The 14981-nt window shown below is 51.4% G+C and overlaps 1 protein-coding gene across 2 annotated transcripts in view; it reads left to right on the top strand.

Annotated features, from left to right (window-relative positions):
* The window catches only part of ZCCHC14 (zinc finger CCHC-type containing 14), a 56068-nt gene that overhangs the window by 33228 nt on the left and 7859 nt on the right, over positions 1–14981 (top strand). For both annotated transcript variants that reach the window (XR_012375217.1, XM_025860333.2), the window contains exons 4-9: positions 7139–7210; positions 9994–10103; positions 10844–10938; positions 11021–11075; positions 12042–12321; positions 14237–14328. Coding sequence is in view for 1 of the 2 variants with exons in the window: in XM_025860333.2 (XP_025716118.1) it covers positions 7139–7210; positions 9994–10103; positions 10844–10938; positions 11021–11075; positions 12042–12321; positions 14237–14328 (704 nt within the window). In the remaining variant the exon portion in view is untranslated. The remainder of the gene's footprint in view (positions 1–7138; positions 7211–9993; positions 10104–10843; positions 10939–11020; positions 11076–12041; positions 12322–14236; positions 14329–14981) is intronic.

The following is a 14981-nucleotide window of genomic DNA, read 5'->3' as shown; positions in this document are numbered from 1 at the left end:
CAGGTCCCTAGAGCCCTGAGCATGTTGTTTTCCCTCCACCATGCTCTGTGTCTCATGGCTGGCCCTCCCCTCGAGATCATCCGCCTCCACACGGCTGAGCCTTTCTGGGGGGGGTGGGCCCCACTTAGCCCGTCCTCGGGTCCACAGCCTGGGCTTGTACAGTGTGAGATGTGACTATGGCTGGTGTGACTGCCTGCAGCTTCTCTCTGAAGACGTGAGCTTTGGCAAAATACACACTTGGCCTCTCGTGGCCTTTGGGAGGAGATGGGAGTTCTGTTAGGAGTGGGGAGGCAACAGGCTGGTGAGGACGGGGCACGGTGGCCTGAGTCCTCTGCGGGCAAGCTGCACAACTCCAAGAGGAGCCGGGAGCCCTGAGCTTGCGGCCCTGGACTCTGGAGTGTCCCTGGTGTCGATGCTGTCACACAGGGTGAGGTGTGTAGTTGAAGGTGTTTCTCCGCCGGTGGGTGAGTGTTCTAAGACTTAAAGCAAAAGCTTTGGTTATCTGCGATTCTTACTTTTCCTGAAGTGATAACTGACAGAAGTATTCTTGTGTTTCGGAAAGTGAGAATTCCTTTCTGATGCGGAAGTCCAAACTAGTTTTTCTTTTGGGGTATTTTTTTTTTTTTACGATTTTATTTACTTGACAGAGTGAATGAGTGGGAGGAGGGGCAGAGGGAGAGAGAGAGATCAAATTTCAAGCCGACTGGTGCTCAGCACGGAGCCAGACATGGGCGCAGTCCCTGAGGTCATGACCTCAGCTGAAATCAAGAGTCAAGACGCTTAACTGACTGAGCCACCCAGGCGCCCCTTGGGGTACTAACTCGATATGCCCTGAGGGACTTCCAGCCCAGCCCAAACTGTGCTGGTTGAATGGTAACTCGAGGCACAAAGGAAAGATAGGATCGACGTCAAAAAAAATTTTTTTTTGACCTTGTTACTCCAAAACACTGTTCATTTGCACAGCTTCAGCTATGTGCTCGTTTTGCGCGGGGCTGGTAGGGTGCTGCTGCCGGCTGTCATTCACGTGTCAGGCTGGAGACTTGTGTCACGCAAGGGAGGCTGTGCACCTTCGGGAGTGTGAGCGCAGGGGCTCCCGCCAGCGCCACGCTCCAGAGAGAGAAGAGCGCAGGGCGGGCGGCCCGAGGACAGCGGCGAGCCTACCTAACTACTCACCTGCTGTCACTGCAAATGACTAGCCTCAAAAATAAGCCCCAGCAGGATTTTTCTGTCTTAGAAATCAACAAGCTAGCCCTAAAACGTATATGGAAAGAATAACAAGAGTAGTCAAACAGTTTTGAGAAGAAGAATAAAGTTGGAAGCTGCACACTGCCTGTCTTGGAGACTTGCCGTTAGACTACAGGGACACTGGCGCATGGGGTCGCCGTGAGCATGGGGCACTGGTCAGCAGGTCGGAGCACAGAGTCCAGAGTTAGACTCACAGGTCAGTGGCCGATTGACAGGCCAGCAGTTCCCGTGAAGAAAGGACAGTCATTTCAACAAATGGCTCCAGAACCCTTGACCAAACCTCTCACCTCACATAGAAAACTAAGTCAAAACTGTTCATAGCCCTGTGTACAACCTAAACCAATAAAAGTTCTGGAAGAGAGCCTACCTACAAGACTGTGTGGCTAGGCAAAGGTTTCTTTGCTACGGCACCAAGAACATGATCCGTGAAAGACAAAATGAATACGAGAGACTTGATCAGAGTGTCGAACTTGCTCCTGGGGGGCACCCTGAGGGTGAGGGGATGGCTGAACAGGACGCAGACTAGGAGGTATTTGCACATTACATATTCGATAGATAGTTTTCATCCCAAATAGATAAAGGACTCTCAACACTCAGCAATAAGAGAGCACCCCAATAAAAAATGAGCCAAAGATTTGAACTGACGTTCGGAGGGCGAATATCCCACGTGAGCAGATGTCTGGCCCCACCAGTCATTAGGGCAATGACCATTAGAGCCACGGGGAGGTGGATCTGCGTGCCTGCAGCACGGCTGCAGCTGGAGACGGGCGCGCAGCAGAGCTGGGACTCTCCCCAGCAGCCGGAGCATGTGCTCAGGGCTACGGCCTCTTTGCAAGGCTCTCTGGCAGTTTTATTTTTTATTTATTTATTTTTTTAAAGATTTTATTTATTTATTGAGAGAGAAAGAGAGCACGAGATGGGGGAGGGTCAGAGGGAGAAGCAGACTCCCTGCTGAGCAGGGAGCCCGATGTGGGACTCGATCCCGGGACTCCAGGATCATGACCTGAGCCGAAGGCAGTCGCTTAACCAACTGAGCCACCCAGGCGCCCCTCTCTGGCAGTTTTATAAAGAGCTACACATTTCCCTAAAGTATGACCCATCAGTTCTACCACTAGGTATTAATCCACGGGAAAGGAAAGCATTTGATAACAGATTTGTACGTGAGTGTTCACGCCAGCTTGATATGGCAGACCACCCTGAGTGTCCGTCCGCAGGAGAATGGATGAACCCATGGTGGTTTTGGAAACACTGTGGAAGACCACCCATAGTGGAAAGGACTGAGCTATTGTTAACACTAGCAACATGGAGAAAACTCAGATAATTACGCTGTGTGGAAAAAAACAGACCCTTTGCTACAAAGGATATATGGTGTGAGCCCATTTACATAAAATTGTAGGAAATACCAACTGTCTACAGTGAGAGAAGGCACACAGTGGCTTCCTGAGGAGAGGAGGAGGGAACGTTTGGGGGTGATGGACATGTTCGTGGTATTGATGGGAGTGATGGTTTCCTGGATGTAAACATATGCCCAGACTTAGCACATTATGCCCTTTTGATAGGCGTGGTTTATCATCCTTTAGCACTCAGTACAATTTAAAAAAAAAAAAAAAGGTCACCTGAGGATTAAGCCTTTCCTTTTGTCCACAGAACCCTAACTAATGAAGATTAAATAAATTGTCCTTTAAGTAAGGTGTTTCTTGTATGTGGAAGTAAACAGCTACCGTACTGGGACCAGAGCCATCGAGCACCTTCTAGAAGCGCCGGCCGTCCTGGGCCGCGATGGGACGGCTGTGCTGGCCAGAGAGGGAGACGCAGAGAAACCTCTCTCCTGCTGGCCTCCCTGGCTCTGGAGGGGCAAGGTGGCCTCTGCCCACCGTTTCCTCGGTCCTGTTTATCTCTAGTTTCACTTTTTATGGATCAGTGTTTTCCAGGGGTACAAATGAAAGGCTTCTTTTATAGGAAAGCCTACGTAGCTGAAGTGAGATGCTTCTAGTATGTAAAGATGTACTGCAAATAGGAGTCTGCGCTTCCTGTTCTTTTCCATGGGGTTGGTTGTGTTTTTACGGAGTCGGAGCTGCTCCGAACTGGTTCCTGAGGAGCCACATCAGGGCACAGGAAGCCAGAGGCTGCACACAGAGTCAGCGTGCAAGTACGCACATGTGGAGTGTCCAGATGTTACCAGTTTTCCCAGATTCACTGTTGAAAAACTGGAATGAGTAAAATTTTTTTTAGTAAAATGATTTCCTGTATCAAAGTGAAGGATAGAGAGGGAAAATACCAGAGGATGTCCCAAACCCTTGAAGCACCTCCTAGACTGTAGAATTTCAGCAACTTAGAAAGAACTGGAGAACAGTGCTAATCAAAACCATTCTTTCTGAAGGACCCAGGCATTGCATTTACTTTAGTGCTCTATCTTTTCCTTGAAAGTTTTATTTTTTCATTTCAAAATAATCTTAACTGCTTTGAATATCTTATTGCCATATTAGCAAAGATGAGTCTTGACAACTATTCTTTTAATTTAGTTTTTGTTTTCATCAGCTGTTCTTGCGGAATTGAGAGTCCAGTAATCCTGCGAACATTGCCAAGAGAGCAGGAAACTGTTTGTTTTGACGTGCGTGTTCGTGTGACTGCGTGAGGGTTGCTGATCCTGGAGCCACATGGTGCATGCTCAGGGCTTTCCCTCGAGTTGTCTCTTTGTGTTTGCTGGTTTGTTTTTTGCTTAGGGACAAGTTCTTAGAAATGACTTCACTCCAAAAGTCCTGTGATTGTCTGAAAGTCCCCCCGTTGTACTCAGACAGGCCCAGCGCCCTGTGGTTCTGCTGCCACGTGGACCCGATAGCCCTTGGTGGGCCCCAGCTCTCCCCTTCATCCCCACCCGCACGGCCCCTCCCTCCTTACAGGCGCCATCCCCTGTTCTCGGGTCTTATATCACTCTCTGTCTGGTAGCTTCTTAGAAAGGGCACTTGGGAGGTCCTGCTTCTGGGGCCTTCCATGTCTGGACCTGCCTCCCCCCCGCCCCCGACGTGTGACTGAGAACACAGGCGGAGGCTGGGCGTTGCTCTTCCTCAGGGATCCGCTGCTCTGCTGACTTCCGGCCTCCTGGTCCTGAGCTCTGGCACTTTGGACGGTTTCCTCAGTCCTGGGTGTTTGCACACCGCTCACCCATGCTTGGCTGTGGGTCTGTTCTCATCAGTGTGCTGGCACTCAGTGGGCCCTTTTAACTTGAAAACTCACATCCATAATCTGGGGGCCCTGTCCTGAATCTTACCTTTTGGTTTCCTCTGCTCTGTGTTTCTCTGTTTGCTTGCTTTGGAACTCCAGCTGTCTGCATATTGGACCTCATATTGGCCTGGTCCTTTGTTTGATTTTTTTTCTCTGTTTTCTCTCCTTTTGATATTTCGATCTACTCGAGTGAGGACTGTGTCATCTCTCCCCTTCATCAGTGGGGTTTTTCACTCCTGTCCTGGTTTTAATTTCAAAGAATACTTGTTCTCTGACAATTCTTTTTTCATAGCATCCTGTTCTTGGCTGTGCTTTTCTTAGATCACTGAGAATATTAATGATAGTTTTTAGTTTTTTAAAACTATGGTCTGTGTTTCAGCCTGGCTGCCTTGAGCTCTTCGAGGCCGGTGCTGGATGTTCTGGTGCTGGGCCGCCGGCTCACGTCTGTGGTGCGGCAGGAGCCGTGGGCAGGGCCTCTGGGCTGGGCTGCTCCCTGGGCAGAGAGAACACTCTGCTCCACGTGCTCCAGAGTAGACTGCCGTGGGTGACCCGGGGACATTGGGGACGGAGCCGACAAGTGAGTCAGAGGACTGAGATGCAGTGTGACGTAGTCCTAAGTATCTGTTTTGTGCATGTTTTGCTTTTTGTGTATGCTTAGGGTATTTTACGGTATGGCTTAGTGAGGCTGTGTAACAGGTGCAAGTGACAGGAAACCACACTGCCATCATTTATTCGGCAACTTTTTCTTGGTGGTACGTAACATAACGGGGTAGCTTACAGTTGGTGCCGCCTTGGGTTTGACGGGACACGTGTGTAGCATGTCGTGCGCTGTGAGGCTCTTCTGTGTCCAGGCTCCTCCCGGGGCCTGTCCCCTCCTCTGGTGCAGGTGCCTGGCCTGGCGGGTGAGGCCGAGGGTGAGTGTGAGGAAGCCTGTGCCCGCTGCAGAGAGTGGTGCTGCTGGGGGCATCCCGGGAGTGAGCCCTTGCTTTCTGTCTGCTTAGACTGAAGGTTGGAAGGAAAAGTAAAGCATCGGGAGCTGACGGCCTGTAGTGATGGTGCCTGTTGAAAGCACATCGTTGTTGGGGAAGCAGATTGTCTGTTTCAACATAGCATGATATGTCTGTGCTGCACGTGTAGCTTGGGCGTTGGAGTTCATGTTTTTGTGGGCTTTAAGATGTGTTCGTGCCATGTGGATGTGGACGGGAAGAGAATCGGGTTTTGATCTTGGTTTAAGAGTCACGGGGAAAACAAAAATCCTCCACCACGTGCTGCACTGTGACCAGCACAAGATGTCAGCAGTGCTTGGGGTCCAGCATCTAAAGACCAGAAAGTTTCTGCCTTTAATCCTAGATGGTTGCTGGGGTTTCCTTGGGTAGCAGCTTGCCCCAAACTTGTGTTCAGTGCTGTCGGTGAGATTTGTCTCCAACAAAAGCAGGTTGGGGTCTGCAACTTGGTGCGGGTCCATTTGGGCAGCGAGGCATGTTCATTCAAGGAGCACCAGCACCTGCTGCATCAGTGAGCCCCAGGCGCCCCGAACTCAGAGATTGGGGAGGATCTCCTTTCCTCCGCTGGCTTGTGTTTCCCGGGAGCTCAAGGAGACGGCCACCTCGGTAGTTGTTTCGTGGTGCGGCCACTGTGGGGACGGAAGGGACGCGTGTGGGGTTCAGCAGAGGAAAGGGGACGTGGGGTCCATCGGCAGCCACAGTAGGCTGTTTCTCAGAAGGCGCGGACGGGTGGCGGGAGCAGAGGGGTCTTCCAAACTGCCACGCTCCGTCTGCTCCATCGCTGCGAATACAGCGCTTTCTTTTTGGTCGTTTTACTCCGTGACTTGAGGCCCTCTGGTGGCTTCTTCTGGATCTGAGGGCCGAGTTCCTGCTTCCCGGTCCCACCCTTCTGGTGGCCCTCCCGCCTCACGCTGCAGTGGCTTCCCTGTGTCCCCGCCCTACTCCGTGTCTGAGTGCGGCGCGCCCCCCACCAGTCCTCAGTGCCCCCAGGGGGTCAGGAAACACTGGAGAAGCAGCGGGAGGATGGAGGGAGGAGACCTTCCCCCAGGACGTCTGCAGGCTGTCACCTAGGGGGACTGCCTGGGACGCGGTGACGACACGGGGCCGCCCACCCGCCACACGCAGCGCGGAAGCGCAGCCGTGTGCTCAGGTCTCGGGCACGCCCAGCGCTGTAGGGCTGCTTGCAGAGAGCCCTTCCTGCTGCTCTCTCCAAAAGGTTTCCACCCCAGCCTGCACCCCAGCCACTCCCTGGGTGCTGACTGCCCTGGCCCCCGTTCTGTCAGGTTCCTGAGGGTGGGGGCCTTGCCTCATTTTCAGCAGCAAGGAGGCCCCCTTGAGGATGGTGTGCCCTGGCACACACAAGCAGTCGTGATTGTCAGTGACTGCGTACAAGTTTGTGGAGCAAGCCTCAGACTCCATGCTTGAGTAATTTGGTGATATTTGAATAATTGCATAAAACAGGAAGCAAAGCCTTAAAGGACTTGAGCTATGTGAACTCTTCTCTCACGAGTCGGGGGATGTGTAACTACCCCATTTAGCAGGTGCACCACACTTAGGGCTCAGCACACTCACTGCACCTGTGCCCGTGAAGACTCCCTGGACAGGTGTGTTGTGAGGGACGTACGTGGCGTCTGTTTTTAAGGTTTGTTTGTTTGTTTGTTTTTAAGGTCTTGTGGTCTGATTCTTCAGTAACATCAGTAACCAAATCTTCCTCTGAAGTGACTGAATTTATTTCAAAGGTAAGGTGATTAAGGGCTCTTACAAAAATTAAAAGGCTCTCGATAATATTGCAGAGTGATTTCAGTGGATTGCTTCCTTCAGCTGGCAGAGCAGGTAATTCGTGCATGACCATAAAAACATGGTCCTCAATGCCACGGTCCACGCTCCTTGCAGTTGTTGAGAATGAGAAGAGGCAGGACGCTGGGACCTGCACAGGCGGCCGCAGGGTGTTTGCTCCGGTTACTCTGCAGAGAGACTGAGAGAGAGTCCAGTCCCAGCTCGATCTGTTGGACATACTGGGTTTTCCTCTTCATTTTCTGATTGCTTCAACAAATGTCATCTAAACAAAAGGTTCCACTACTAACTAAATACCACTTTGCCTACATAGACACGTGTCCATACACACACACACCTCCACGGTTACAGTGTGTTTGCAGTGCACTGGCCTGGGCCAGTGCAGTGAACCGCTGTCGCTAGCCAGAGCATCTTAATTAGTCCCCTTTGTCTCATGGAGTGTGACATATCAAAAGTGTCTCCAAAGCGAGTCTTAACGTTTTCACTATAAAATAAAGGATGTGACCCTGCAGGAGAAAATGCAGTGCATGGATCCTGTTGACAAGCCTGGACAGAAGTTGTCTGCTCACGCCTGTCCTCTGGGCCTGTCAGCCACGCTTTCTGGGGTTACCGGCCCCCCCCCCGGAATTCACATTTTCGTCCGTGACCCTGAGAACGCTACATTTCCTCTCCTGCGTGCCTAGCCTCTCCTTTGTAGAACACCTGTTGCTCGGGACTGCGCTAACGCTGGCGCAAACTTTAACCCCACTGGGTGCTGACAGTGCTTCATGTTCACCTGGCTGTGTGTTCTCTGACCTTCCTGGATACCTGGTTTATTGTCTCTTGTTAATTTTGGGAGAATTCTTTCCCCTTATCTCTTCAGATATTTCTTCTGCCCCCCTCTCTCTCTGCCTTTGGACTTGAACTCTGTGCACCTGGACCTTTGACGTTGTCCACAGCTCTTGGGTGCCGTTTTTGTTTTTCTTGCTCTTTTCGTTGTGTGTCTCGGTCACACGATCTCCCTTGCCCTGTTCCCAGGCTCCCGGACGTCCAGTCCACAGCTCTGCCCCGGCTGCCGCTGAGCCTGTTTTATGTGCCGAGCTCTTCATCTCTGGGACCATGGTTTTCTATTGTTCTGATTTCTTGTTTTTCCTAGCTTTTCCATTTGACAACATCTTTTAGTAAAGTTTCCATCTCTTTGCTGAGATTTCCCATTTGTTGTCATGCATGTTGTCCATTTTTTCACTAAATCTTTCAGTATGTTAATCATAGTTGTTTTATAATCCCTAATAGTTCCCACATCCAGTTATCTCTGAGTTTGGCTCTGATGTTTATCTTCACAATAGTTTTCATTCCCTTATTATTTTTTTTCGTGTATCTTGTAATTTTTTGATTGAATATTAGACATCATGTTTAGAAAATGTAGAGACTGAGGGAAACCGTGTATCTGCCCTGAAATGGGCATGCTGCCGTTTCTCTCAGGCCCTCAGTGGGGTCCTCGATTTGGTCTGATCAGGAGTTGAGCTGGGTTTGGGTTTTGTTGCTGCTAGAGTTACCTCCAGTACCCCCGTGGGCTTCAGGTTCTTCCGGTGGAGGGTGGTTGTCACCTTGAGCCTGGGGAGAAGTGTCAGAAGTTCCTCTCAGTGGTCTGGCTTCACCCGTGGCCCTCAGCAGTCCTCACTGTGTGTCTGTGGCCCGGAGGGGCTCTCCCTGATCTGTTGACACACACCCTGCCCCCCCCCCCCCTGCCCGGGGGAGACTGCGGTTACTTGTTGCCTGGTGACAGACTTGCGGTGGGGGTGAGGTGTTCTCTGGCTGCTGGTCCACACTCAGTCCCAGGCACATGGCCCTTGGGGGCTTTCTCGGCACCCCTGCCGCTTTCCTCCCCAGCAGCAGCTGACCTCCTCTTTGTACTGGTACGGTGCCCTCAGCCCAAGAGGGCTTTTGCCCCTTCCTCAGGGCCAGCGGGCTGTGCCTGCACCTTCCCCCAGAAGCAGGGCATCTTTGCTCGGGGCCGGGTGCCGGGAGGACTCCCTCCCCTCCCGCGGAGGCAGGACAGTAGTGCTCCTGCCTCATCCCCAGAAACGGAGGGTCTGCCTGGGCTCTGGGAGCAGGAGCAGAGTCTTGTCCCTCCCCCAGGGGCTTAGGGCTTTCTCTTTGGATTTAGAGAAGGCTCCAGAGAAGTCCTAGGGTTCCTGCCGGGCCCCCAGGGGCAGCCAGCCCCCACCTCTGCTGCCTCGGAGGCTCCCTCCAGTCTCCTGTGGAAGCAAGCTGGGGAAGGAGGGTACACTCCCCTTGTGTCTGGGGCTCTTGGCTGACCACTGTCTGGCCCACACTCAGCCCACGGGAAGTGTCCATCTTCTGACTCTTCTGCCGGCTGGCATGGCGGCTACCTCTTCCTCGTGTTCTGCCACAGCAGAGACGGATCACGTGTCTTGTCTCTCCTTGGAGGGGCAGGCCCCTCTTGAAATTCAGTTCACGTGGTGACCTTGCAACTGAGTTCCCTATGGGCTCACGGATAGGTATGATCGTGTTGGTTATGGAGGTTTTTACCGATGTCGTGGTGGGAGTGATGTTTTTTTGTGGCTTTCCACAATCTAAGTGGAAGTAGAGCCCCAGAGAGCTGAGAGCAAGGTGGGTTGTAGTGTGCTGCAGGCGTCAGCGTCTAGTGCCTGCCCATCTCTCAACCGGAAGAGGCCCGTGTCAGGTGAATTTTGACAGACGTCCAATGCTTTTCCATCTCTTTCAGTTACCCCAGCTGTACCCTGAAGAAAATCTGGAGAAGTTCATTCCTTGCTTAGCTGGCCCAGATTCCTTTTACGTAGAGCGAAACCACATGGATCTGGAAGCGGACCTGAGGTAAGGCTGCCCCGCACCTGCAGGCCAGGGACGCAGCCCCAGCCGTGGCCCTGTGGGGCCCGTCCGTGTGGCGATGCGTGGCATGGCCAGAGCGGGGTGGGTACACACCTGAGCTGCCTGGTCATCCCAGTGGTCTGGGTCTCAGTGTCGTCCCTGGGATTTTCATCAGCGATGGAGAATTTGGTGGAGTTAGTAACAGAGGCATGATTTTGAGGATATGAGTAAAGGAGTTTCACAGTACGTGCCACCACTTCATGTGATGTTGACGGTCTGAGGAAATGAAATCCAGTTACTGTTTCTGTCCCGTAGTGGAAAGTTGAGACTGTTGCAGGACAAAACTAGGGCCCGGTAAAGTCTCGTCAGCTAGTGTCTCCTGGCCGTTGAGCACACCCTGGGTGGGTCAGCGGGCAGAGGGGGCAGGCCGGCTTCCTGGAACCAGTGACTCGGGTATAGTCCAGTTGCCGCGTGCTGCCGGAGACTGACGGGCCCGACTGTGCCCTCGTGCGAGCCCGCTGCGCCCGCCGTGCTGTGAGGCGGTGGGTGTGGGGAGGGGCTCAGGGAAACCATAGGACGCAGACAAGAATGGAGTCAAAGCAGGGGAATATGGGTGTTGTGGTGCTTCTGTTTACTTTTTTCCTCTCATGGGTATTTCTCTTAACTGAAAAGTAAAATTTCACTCTGAGTTAGTTTTTGGTAATAACCATTTTATTGCTGATAAAACCACTTTGTTTAATTTTTAGGTATTTGGCTTCATTACCTTCTCACGTGTTAAAAAATGACCACGTCAAGAAATTTTTCAGCACTTCATCTCCCACCCAACAGCTTCAAAGTCCAAGTGAGTTTGTGAAATGTGATTACGTAAAGATAAAAACAGCTTGATTGTCTGCCACCTTTCTGACATTTGTCTTACCTTGCAGGTCCTGGCACCCCTTCCCTCTCTAAAGTGGGTACCATGATGGGCGCGTCTGGAAGGTGAGGCATCTGGAACCAGCACGTTTCACATCCGCATAGAGGTTACTTCTGCCTGTGTATAAATGTTTGTAGATGAAGTCATTTTTGGTCTTAGTCTTGAATAATATTGTGAGGGGATTTGGATACAGATACTCCAGTCTACGATTTCTCCATGTAAAAAAAGAAGTGGTCCTCTGGGCCACTGGAGTTGGAATTCCCAAGGACCCTCATTGCAAACGCCGATTTCCGGGCCCTGTGCACCCTAGGACAGCAGAATTTCAGAGAATCTTCATTTTTATAAGCTCCCAGGGAGCGATTGTGCCCATGAGGTGGCAGAGCCACTGCTCCCAGGGTCCTCCATCAGCAGGAGGCCTGATGGTGGTTGTGTGACAGACAGGTGGGCCAGTGTCACAGACAGTGACACACACGCACGGACGCTTGTGTGAAGAGGCAGTCAGGCGGTAAGGGCTTCCAAAGTGCTGACTTTCCCCTTTACCCCCTGCCTGCTACATACTGAGTACACCGTGAACATGCGGGTTTGTGGTCTGGGTTGGAAGGGTCAAGGGCAGAAAGCAGAATGTGGAGTGTTCCTTCCAGCCTGCTGCTGGGACTCCCTCTCACAGAAAGTTCATTCAAACGTTAAAGATTGAGGAGTCAGTTGTAATGTATGATTTTCAGTATCATGCTATGATTGAACAACAGAGACTGGGCCGCTCAGCCACACATGCGCACGCACAGCTGTGCCTCCTCAAGCCCGTCCACGCGGACGCACCTGTATGCACGGGTGCACGTCCATGTACACGTGCATACCCAAAGAGGCCTCCGGGGGGCGGGGGGGGCAGTGGCAGGACAGGGCTCTGATGCTGGCAGTGGGCGTGGCCTCGGATGCAGCCCAGCACGTGGGAGCCGGCTTCTGCCCACTGTCCACCGTGTGTCCGGGAAGGAGGCCGTGGTCCCGGGAAGACCACCTGTCTGCTGTCCCCACAGGCCTGTGTGTGGCGTGGCCGGCATCCCCTCCTCTCAAAGCAGTGCCCAGCACCACATGCAGCACTCGGCCAGCGCGGCCACGTTGCCCCACTGCTCCCACGCGGGGGGTGCAGGCTCGGCGTTGGCCTACCGGGCCCAGATGGACAGCTCGCCCGCCATCCTGATGCCCTCCAGTCTGCAGACCCCTCAGACCCAGGAGCAGAACGGGATCTTAGACTGGCTTAGGAAGCTGCGCTTGCACAAGTACTACCCTGTCTTCAAACAGCTCACCATGGAGAAGGTATGTGGATGACCCGGGCAGGCAACATAGTCCTCCTCTGACCTCATTCCTAGGGGCCTTGAGGTGGGTGTCTAGACTGTCCATGATGTGGAAATCCCGTGGCCTGCTGTTCGATGCCTGTGTGTGTGCCTGGAGTCCTGCACGCCCACGGGGAGTGGCGGTGGATGTGGATTGGAAGGCTCCCTGCAGCCAAAGCAAAAATTCGAACAGGATTGGTTGTAAACAAACAGCTTTTTTTTTTTTTTTTTTAGATAGTCTGGGGTTTTCACGTGTTAGATACTCTACATGATATGAAGGACATTGTATCCCCAGCAGCCATTTTGGAAGAAATGGTGAATTCTGGTGCACTCGCGCCCTTTGTTAGATGCCCTTCAGCCTGGGCTGTGCGTGTGCGGGAACTCAGTGCCAGAAGGGCCTGTTTTACAAGGTGCCCAAATACTTGCATCCGAGGGAGCAGCCCACTGATGATCTGGCTTGATTGAGGGTCATACAGTTGAAAGTAATAGATGGATTTTATGTCTTTCAAGCAGTCCTACGAAGTTTCGGGTTGTTTTTTTTTTGAAGAGAGAGAGGAGGGGCAGAGGGAGAGAGAATCTCAAACTCCCCGCTGAACGCAGAGCCCGCCCCAGGGCTGATCTCACAACTTTGAGATCACCACCTGAGCTGAAATCAGCAGTCGGACGCTTAACCAACTGAGCAACCCAGGCGCCCTGGAAATTATTTTTTACAACAGAGGAGTTTTGATGAGCACTTTTTTGTTGTTAAAGAAAATTCTGGAATTTCTGAAGTCTTGGTGTCACTGAGAAAACTAAATTTGACCGATGGCGGTGTGTGAGCTCTGATGCCCCTTGCTGGATACAATCACTTGGTGCTTTTATGTATATAAATATCTTATTTGTCCAAAAATCTGCAGTTGAATCTAGAAATCAAGCTTTTAGTACATAATAAACCGCTTTTAAGTATATTTGTAATACTCTTGTCTTAGGATTCATAAATTCTAAAAAACAATAGATATTGCCAACTTTGTCTCATGATCAGTTTAAAAAAGTTTTAATGTAATGTAGGAGTTGAATTTTAGCCATAAAATCACAATCCTGTTATGAAGTGTCGTGCGAACCACAGTGTTGTGTCTGCTTGGTATAAGACCCATGGGTTAATTAGCCATTCAGTTCAGGTGGCATCTGCTTTTCTGGGTCACTTGCTTCCCAACAAAGTTGCTTTGCCCCTAAAATGATGGTGATTGTGAGACAAAAGAGCTGTTAAAGAGTTCTCCTTTCTGGAGGAGGATAAACGGCTTGCATTTACCCCAGGGGGTAGGCCCCTGGACAGGAGGGGGACATTTCCACAGACCCAGTCTGTGTAGAAGTGGAAACTGCAGGACATGTTCTTTAGTCCCCTGCCCGCATAGTGCGGACCTTCCAGGTGCCCCATCTTCTCCAGGCCGTGTGCGGAAGGCCCAGTGGACGTGGCCGGTGAGCCTCATATGGAAAGTGAGCATTTCATGTTTTGAATGAGGGACACCACATCATTTAGCAGTGGACTGTTTTGGTGTTCCCAGGGCTTCTTTTTCTTTTCTTTTTTTTTAAGATTTTATTTATGTATCTGACAGAGTGAGTGAGAGAGAGCGAACACAAGCAGGGGGAATGGGAGAGGGAGAGGCAGGCTCCTCTCTGAGCAGGGAGCCCAATGCTGGGCTCAATCCCAGGACCCTGGGATCATGACCTGAGCCGAAGGCAGATGCCTAATGACCGAGCCACCCAGGCGCCCCTGTTCCCAAGGCTTTTATTATCCAGTTAGGTTTGATCTGTTTGTGTATGCTACTGGTAGAATACATTTATTAAGTTATACTGCAAGTTCTTTGTTTTCAGAGTCCTATGATTCTCAATAACTTTGTAATGTGTTTCTTCTGTGCAAGTTTCTGAGCCTTACTGAGGAAGATCTAAATAAATTTGAATCCCTCACAATGGGAGCAAAGAAAAAACTCAAGACTCAGCTAGAGCTGGAGAAGTAAGTGTGAAACTGCGAAATGTCTGTTTCTTTTCATTCCTAATGTACTGAATGTGGTATCTAAATGGGGTTTCTCGATTGGATGGAGGCCCCCAAATGTAGGGTGACTGTTGGGTGGCCTGGGAGGTGAAAGAGTTCCCCTGAAGCGGAACAAAGGAGAGTTCATTGAGGAGAGGCTTTCAGCCAGGAGGCAGTGTGTGGGGCTTTATTTAAAGAGGGAAGGTGAGGACGTGTGGAATCTTCCCCCTTTTTGGTAACTGTGCTGGTTGTAAGTATCCCAGTGGTCGTATGGGGCCTAGGGCTATTCTGAGGTGGATCATCTCAGGGGCCTATGTTCAGCCAGGGGGTCGCTCTTAGAGCGCCTCTGCACTGAACAGGTGCTAGCTAGCACTTAGCTAAATGCCCTTGATTGGATTACTTTGATTGCTTATCAGAGCTTCATTAATGCTTTCACAGTTCTAGGATGTGGTTTGGGTGTGCTGGGAAGGGCCGTTTGCGGCAAATCCCACAAGTTAGAATGCATTGCTTTCCACCTCTGAGGGTATTTGGGGGCGGTCACCTTAGTATGGAATCTGTGCAAGAGAGCAGAGCTCGGGCAACAGGAAACGGTTCTCTAGCAGAAGACCTGAACGCTCACTCGTTCACGTGCTCTC

This window comes from Callorhinus ursinus, unplaced genomic scaffold (genome assembly GCF_003265705.2).
Source record: "Callorhinus ursinus isolate GAN/ISIS: 27379988/994484 unplaced genomic scaffold, GSC_fseal_2.0 scaffold46, whole genome shotgun sequence".
Taxonomy (NCBI): Eukaryota; Metazoa; Chordata; class Mammalia; order Carnivora; family Otariidae; genus Callorhinus; species Callorhinus ursinus.
The sequence above is the reverse complement of the archived record's forward strand: the minus strand, read 5'-3'. Positions and strand labels throughout refer to the sequence as shown.